Source organism: Pteropus alecto, unplaced genomic scaffold (assembly GCF_000325575.1).
Source record: "Pteropus alecto unplaced genomic scaffold, ASM32557v1 scaffold117, whole genome shotgun sequence".
Classification (NCBI taxonomy): Eukaryota; Metazoa; Chordata; class Mammalia; order Chiroptera; family Pteropodidae; genus Pteropus; species Pteropus alecto.
In genome coordinates, this window is record NW_006440642.1 from 1,596,384 (window position 1) to 1,603,991 (window position 7,608).

General features: G+C 53.0%; 1 protein-coding gene and 1 long non-coding RNA gene across 2 annotated transcripts in view; both read left to right on the forward strand.

Annotated features, from left to right (window-relative positions):
• Positions 1-794: 794 nt before the first annotated feature.
• On the forward strand, positions 795-4,150 carry VAMP8 (vesicle associated membrane protein 8). Its single transcript, XM_006917692.3, has 3 exons — positions 795-967; positions 2,299-2,457; positions 3,701-4,150. The coding sequence occupies exons 1-3, from the start codon at positions 965-967 to the stop codon at positions 3,839-3,841; spliced, it is 303 nt and encodes a 100-aa protein (XP_006917754.1). The 5' UTR covers positions 795-964; the 3' UTR covers positions 3,842-4,150.
• A 1,782-nt stretch (positions 4,151-5,932) lies between these two features.
• LOC107196082 overlaps positions 5,933-7,608 on the forward strand; it is a 5,847-nt gene continuing 4,171 nt past the window's right edge. Inside the window, exon 1 of the long non-coding RNA XR_003048038.1 lies at positions 5,933-6,139. This is a non-coding gene — a long non-coding RNA (uncharacterized LOC107196082). The remainder of the gene's footprint in view (positions 6,140-7,608) is intronic.

Genomic DNA, 7,608 nt, shown 5'->3' on the forward strand with positions numbered 1-7,608 from the left:
TAGAGTTCCAAAATGTATTAGACCCTTTAAAAAGTATTTGTTAGAGAAGCTGACATTTCCCCCTTGGAACTGTTACTTCTAGGATGGGACAAAATGTTTCTCTCCTTCTACATGTCTCTGTTATTACTCTTCTGTCTTGATAAACACCATCTGGGAAGAGTGGATTTTCTGTGGCCTGGCGCCAGGTTGGTGGAGAAATCTTTAGCCCAGGCCCCCCTCTCTGGTCCATAAGGCCTCTAACCTTTTGTGGCTGGGCTCACCTACCCTGGTGGTGGCCATTGAAGGGAAATGCAAGTTTTGAACTCTGATTCACGCAGGGGATAGTCCTTCATTCCAAGCACTGTGCTAGGCATGGTGCCTGTGCTCTTTTACTTACCACCACTCTCGTTAGCACCTGCAAGAGCCAGAGAGGTGAAGAGGTTCACACAGTGAGTCACCCAGAGCTTTCCCACACAGCATTCCAGACTTTTCTGCCCACACTGGGACATAGGAGCCAGGGTCATCCAGCAAGACATGTTCATGCCTCCTTTCTGCTTCCATGTGAACTAGGCCTGGCAGGCTGCTTACGGTTGATCTCAGTCTCTAGAAATTGCAGTCAGATATTCAGGACATAAAAAATAGGAGCCAGCTGCCCTTTCTATATCAGAGGGTCTACTAGCCTCAGGACACCTGGGAGGGCTGCCTTCTCTTTCTTTTCTGGTTTCTGACGAGTTAGAAGACTTTGGATGTCAGGGAGCCCTATTGCTTTAAGCCTAAACCCTTGTTTGGGAGGCGACTGGAAGGGCAGTGGAGAGTGCCCGCCTACCTGGGGAAACCTGCGTGAGGTGTGGCTGGATCTGCTCGGGATTCCGAGGTGGGCGGGGGCGGGCTGAAAGTTGGAGCAAGCAGGAAGTGAACCGCCGGCCGCCCTGGGAGGAAACAGACTAGGCGAGTTCTGCTGCTGACAGGCCTGAGCTTCTGAGACATGGTGAGAGAGCGGGGAACTAGAAAGGGGCTGATTTAAAGGCGAGCCAGAGGGGGCCGGGGATCAGGAAAGGGGAGTTGGTGGCAAGTCAGAGGGCTGGGCCAGCGCTGCCAGTGGCCTCTCTTCGACAACTGGCTGCAGATAGCTCGAAGCTGCCAGAGCTGGTGTTCCTGCTCCTTCTCTACTCCCTTCCTCCCTTGACTTCTTTGCTGGCCTGGAGCAGGGCTTCGGTGGGGGTGGGGGATCCGAATTCTAGGCATGGAGCTGCCCAGTGGCCCTTCATCTCCTCCTCCAGTCCTCTCCCCTAGACCAGCTGGGTGTTGCGACATTCCTGGGCAGCGCTTCTGCTGTTCCAGTGTAGATTCTAGCCCAGCGGCTGGACCTCCCCCAACCGCGTTTCACTTTATTCCTGTACAGAAACCCAAAGAATTTGTCTCGCTACCCAGTTCAAGGAATCGGCCCTCTTTCCATAAACATGAGGAAGAGCTAAGGGTTTGTAAAAGAACCAGAAGTTGGTTCCTCGTGATAATTTAGTTTGGACCCACACCGGAGCCCATTTCTGGAGATCCAGTGGGTTAGGGAAGGGAGGAGCTTAATAATGTTTTTCCCTCCCTGTTCAAAAACCTTATCATGAAGCCTCCAGGATGAGGCTTTAAGCTGGGAGGACTTGCCTTCCACTTCCCCCAAAGCCCAGGCTGCTGGTTTTATTTAATAACTGCTTAAGCGGCTATGGTTTGGTGTCTGCACATGGTGCTAAATGGTGGGAGGAAAGCAGAAGTTTGTGGCCCAACGGCTCTCTCTCATGGGGCCTTGTGAAGGACTTGGAGCCTAGTTGCTGGTGCTCTGGGTCACAGCAATTAGGCTGCTAAGGAGGCCAGGGCAGAAGTAGCTCTCCAGCTGCGTCTTGGGGAGAGGGAGGGTTAGGTCAGGTGAGGGTGCTCTACTGGCCAGCACAGGCATTTTTAATGAGGACCCTGTTGGATCTGGGAATTGGGAAATGGTGGTGGGGTTCTGCGTTGTGAGAAGCTAGCTCAACTGTCTTCTCTGATGCTCTTTGAGGAGCAAGGAAGCAGTGGGCAGGGCTTTAGCGGTGTTTCTTTTCCTCGTCAGGGGCCCTGAGGACCTGAAAAGATATTTGATCTAGTCTAGCACCAGGGGCTTACGGATGCATTTATTTTTTATTATGAGTAGTGCACGAAAACATTCTCTTTGTAAACAGTTCAAGCATTACAAAAGGCTGAAGTCCATCTTAGACCTTCCCCTCCTCTGGCCTCCAATGCCGAGTTTCAATTCCTTCACTATTTGGCCTAATTAACCACTGCGTTGCTGCCCAGGAGGAGGCCAGTGGAGGTGGAGGAAATGATCGAGTGCGGAACCTGCAGAGCGAGGTGGAGGGAGTCAAGAATATTATGACCCAGAATGTGGAGCGGATCCTGGCCCGAGGAGAAAACTTGGACCATCTCCGCAACAAGACAGAGGATCTGGAAGCCACAGTGAGTTGGAGAGCCCCCTGGGGGCAAGAGGAAGAGAGGGAGGAAGAATCTTTGGGGATCTGGCGGTTGGTGGTGTTGGAGCAAAATGAACAGAAGGGAAGACTGCCTCTTCAGCTGTTTTGGGAATTAATATGAGCTGAGTCCCCACTTATGATTCTGTTCTACCCCACTGACTGATACTGGGGTCCAGTAATGGGTCTTGTGACAGGGGTTGGGAGGTGAGGGCTGACCCATGGAGCCATTTTCTGAGACAAAAAGATGGTACAGTGAACCCAGGCATTCTTAGGCTTCTCTCCTAGAAACTGATTTTCCCTTTTGAAGTCTCTCCTTTACAATTATTTGAACCTGATCTTCCCAGGGCAAAGTATTGGCTCTGGAAAATCGTCCTAGGGTCTTTGGCCTGCTCCAGGAGTTATTATGCAGGGGGCGTAAAACTGCTAGTGAATTGCTGAATCAGGTTAAAAAAATGCTGGGAAGAGCAGTGAAATTCTTTGATGGGATCCTCTGCTAGCTGAAGGCTAGAATAGTATCTTCCACATATCTTGCTGGACCTCATTCTTCTCTTTCCAGCCAGGGGCAGAATCCAGCTGCTCATAGAGGGGGTGACTCTAAAGTTCAATAAAGGCTGGAGCTTAAGTTTTCATGTCCACAGGGAGACACTGGCTGCGGCTTTCTGAATCCTGCATGTAATCTTGGGCATAGCTTCTTTGTTTCCCTGAGACTCAATGCTTCTTTCCACAGCCTAACCTGGGGAGCATGGCCCAGTGTAACTTAGTTTCTGCAACTCCAGTTTGGAAAGGAAGAGCACTTCCCCTCACCTCCTCCAGCTTTAGCAGTCCTCATAGGGCAAGGACTCATGGAACCAGGAGACATACCCACCTGGAGCCTGTCTTCTTTTCCAAGGGTGGATTGTGCTGCCAGTGTTGCACTCCTGGGTGTGAGCATGTGTAAAAGGCCCCTCAATGTACATGGCGGTACAGGGGTAAGAAGAGAAGGGGCCAGGCAGGGGGCCAAAGGAAGCCCAAGAATTCTAGGAAGCCCAAGAATTCTAAATTTAAACTTGGCCCACCAGATGGTTATGAAGGTATATTTGTCAAGGTAGGAGGACAGGACATTTTTTATTTAACAGCCTGTTACCTCAGTGTATCACTTACATACTTAGATATATGGCATGTAGGCCTCTGCTTGTACTCTTGTTCCAGTGGAAGGAGGCACTGAGTCACTCTCTACCTTATCTCTACAGTCTGAGCACTTCAAGACAACTTCGCAAAAGGTGGCTCGGAAGTTCTGGTGGAAGAACGTGAAGATGATTGTCCTCATCTGCGTGATTGTTTTTATCATCATCCTCTTCATTGTGCTCTTTGCCACTGGTGCCATCCCCTAAGTAACTTAGGGAACCCCTCCCGCCCTGCCCTCTTCCTCAGGGCAGCCCTCCATGGTGGGTGCCAAGAGGGGCCCTCTCTCTCGTGTCCTTCCCCACAGGGAATGCTGCTTGATCCTCCAGCCCCTGACTCTGAGGCCCTCTGCCACGTTGTCTGCCCCAGGGAGTACCTTGGTTCCTAGAAGGAGAGAGCTGGATTGTGACTGCATTTCATGGGTCCTCAGAGTTCACTAGAGAGACCCAAAGGGCCCAGCATGTTTCTGGGACACTGATAGTGACTGGTAGGCAATAAAGACTCTTTAGTATCCCTAAGTTTGTGAGGTGCTTCCTCCCTTTGCATTTGGCCTTTGGCCCTATTCTCCCTGAAGACACCCCCTGACTGAGATTCTCCCATTTGTGGCCCGAGTTGTTGGAGGGGTGGAGAGCAGATGTTCTAAGAATGACATAACCTTCCTGTCTCTCTTTATTCTCTTTTTTCATTCATTGTCACAGGTCTCAAGAAAAAAATTCTGGGAGTCTTGGCATATGGAAAGTTCAAAACCCTCACAGCATTTTAGGATGGTATGCAAGACTTCTAAGTGTACCCCTTGGGTCTTGCCATATCCCTTTATTACTTTTCTGCTGGAAGCATTAGCTGCGACATGGGGCCTACCTGCACTGAGCATTCAGAATTCTGGTTAAGGGCCTCTAGCCTCTCCCATCATTGCCATTTCTCTTCTGTGGCCCTGTTGTCTATGGTGGGGGGTGGGGGTCAGAGGAACAGGACTGCTTTTCCTTCTCTTCCTTCTGCAAGTTCTATTTGTCTTTTGTTTGCTTCTGCCCTTCAAGGATTTAGCAGGGCCTCTGGGTCTGAGCTGTCCTAAAGGGGCAAGCATCTCTTCCCCATGTCCCGTGGCTGAGCACAGTCAGTGTCACAGGACAGGGCCCATGGCCCTCTTTCCTCTCCATGTACAATGGGACTCTCTGTCTTTGAGCCTCCCTCCTCCCCACCAGGTTCCACTGTCATTGTGACTCTTTCCAGTGCCCAGTCTGCCTTGGTTTGGGGGAAGGGTTCTTGCCATCTCTGTCCCTATTTACTCCATAGCTTTCCAGAATTGAAAACAACATGTTTTGGGGATGGAGTGCTGAGGGGCAGCGTTGGGAAACAGGATTTGGGACTAGTACTGGGAAGTCAGGTGCTGGAATCATGCTCTAAAAACTGGGGAGGGAGGAAGAAAGCACAGAAGAGACTCTGGGCAGTCTGCCACAACTATGTCTGTCCTCTCCTCAGTCCACTCCTGGACTCTAGGACCAAGGAACTGGGTGAAACCTCTTCCTGGGGCCCCAGACCTTTCATGGTGGGGGTGGGGGTCTGTGCTCACAGGGGCTCAACCCCAGGGAGGGGAACCCTCAACCCACTTCCTCAAGAGGAGCCACATTTGAGATGTTGGGGGTGGAAGGGGTGGGGTGGAGAACAGGTGACTTCTCTGCAGCAGTGAGAGGAGAGGATGAAGATGGGCAGATTCAGCTCAGGAAGGCTCTGGAGGGGCAGTAGACACACCAGCCTCATCCATCCTCTGAGGAGCAGGGTCATATCAGGGCAGGTCTGCCCTTGCCCTTTGGGAAAGAGGGAACTACAGAAAAGCTAGAGCTGGCATCTTTCCCATGACTCTCTTGTTTTCTTTCTTAATTGTGGTGAAGTTCACATAATTACAATTGACCATTTAAAAATATACAATTCAGGGCAGGTAGAGCATTTACAATGTGTAGAGTGAATAAACTTTATGGGGGTTGGTTTTTGCTTATGAGTGAGATGCACTCCCAAAGGTGGCGGAGACCCAGCTGTTCAAGGTGTCTCCAGTGCCTAGCGCTGTGCTGGACAACACACTCATTCGGTTGCTTGTCGAATGAATGAATTATGCCTCCTTAGGTAAGGCTGATCTACCTGATCTTGGACACAGCCCCAGAGAGGCCTCTCTGAGTCCACTCCAGAGCCCACTCCACTGTGCCCATTTCACAGATTGGGCCCCCAGGTGTGGGGGCGGCTAGTGCCAGGCTGCTCAGGCGTGGTAGCCCCAATTCACAAGGCTGGTAGCTAGCAGGCCATGCGAAGCTGGTAGCTAGCAGCCCGGGAGGAGGCGCCCTAAGGACCCCAGTCGCTGTTGCTGACTGCTTTCGATTTGAACTTGGCCCGGTCGCTGCTCAGAGAGAGTGCCCCCACTCCACCCCGCCCCCGCTCCGCCCCTCTGCTTCCTCCCAGGCTCTGGGCCCTGCAGCTCTTCTGGCAGAGGAGCGGGAGCAGGCCAGGCAGCAGCAACGATGGTGAGGGCCCGGGCGGGGCGGGGCGGGGCAGGGCGGCCGGGTTGCGGGCAGAGGGCGAGCAAGAGGGGGGTGCGAGACAGGAGTCCGAAGTCCAAGGGTGGGGGCACCCTCCAGGACACATGCCGGTGCCCCGTCAGGTGATTGCTCCAGGAGCAGGGCCGGGGCTAGACCCATGCAGCCTGGGAAGGAAAGTGCGGTGTGAGCCTGGTCCTGGCTGCCTCGCCGGGGCAGGGCGGCCGGGTTGCGGGCAGAGGGCGAGCAAGAGGGGGGTGCGAGACAGGAGTCCGAAGTCCAAGGGTGGGGGCACCCTCCAGGACACATGCCGGTGCCCCGTCAGGTGATTGCTCCAGGAGCAGGGCCGGGGCTAGACCCATGCAGCCTGGGAAGGAAAGTGCGGTGTGAGCCTGGTCCTGGCTGCCTCGCGCGGAGTGAGTGCGATTCGCTTCCATTTCCTTGAGCCAAGTGGTTACGAGCTCCAGCCTCAGTAAGGCTGAGATCCTGGTGGTGGCCACTTACCGGCTCTATGACCCCGGGGCAAGTCATTTAACTTTCCTAAGCCTCCTTTTCTGCATCTATGAAGTGGAGTCAGCAAAACCTCCCTGCTGGGTTCGTAGGAGGTTAAAGGAGGTACAGTGGCAGAGTCCTGCCTGGCACTCAAAGACTGCACCTGAGAAGTGGCAGGTACTGTGATGATGATCCCTTCAGCCCTTCCTGGGGCTTTAAGGAGCCACAGTTGGCGGGGGAAGTTGGAAACCTGAACAGATGGGGTGGTGGAGGCTGACCTCGCTCATGGCAGGCTGTTGGAGGGGAAAGAAAGGAAGATGTTTACCTTAAAAATTCCACTGATGTTATCAGAGTGTGGCATAGGCCTGACTCCCTCCTAACCGCTGTTTAGGATCACATTCCTGAACTGAATCATCCAGCACTCCTGCTACAGACCCTGGCCTCTGTCTCTACTTGCCACCTTCAAGGCAAAGGTGTTAGGAACAGGTGGTGCGCCCCCTCCCCCTGGGAAGGTGGGTCCTGCAGGAAGCAGGCTTGGTGTTTTAAGATTCTGCTGTGGAGAAGCTGGCAGAGGTGTGATGGAAGGGCCCGGCTAGGGGTCGAGATGCCTGGATGGCCTCATCTCCAGGAAACTGGAGTCAGTCAGAGGAAGCTGGGCAGGAAGGTAGTGCTGAGCTCTAAGGCTTTGCCAGGAAACTGAGGGAGGCTCTGAGACTGGAACAGCTCAGAGCCCACTTCCCAGTGCACAGGACAAGAGATCAGGCAGGGCTAGGGGTGGGCTTCCAGCTGGTCCTTAGCACTTGGGAGAAGAAGAAACTCCTGAAACGAAGACTGAGGCCAGGACAATTTATTGGGGGTACTGGAAAACTCTGGGACTCTCACTTGAGACAAATAGTGGATCAGAACCTCATCGATCTCTCTCCTCCACCCATCTCTTAGCCTCATTCTTTAACTCTTGCCCCTTT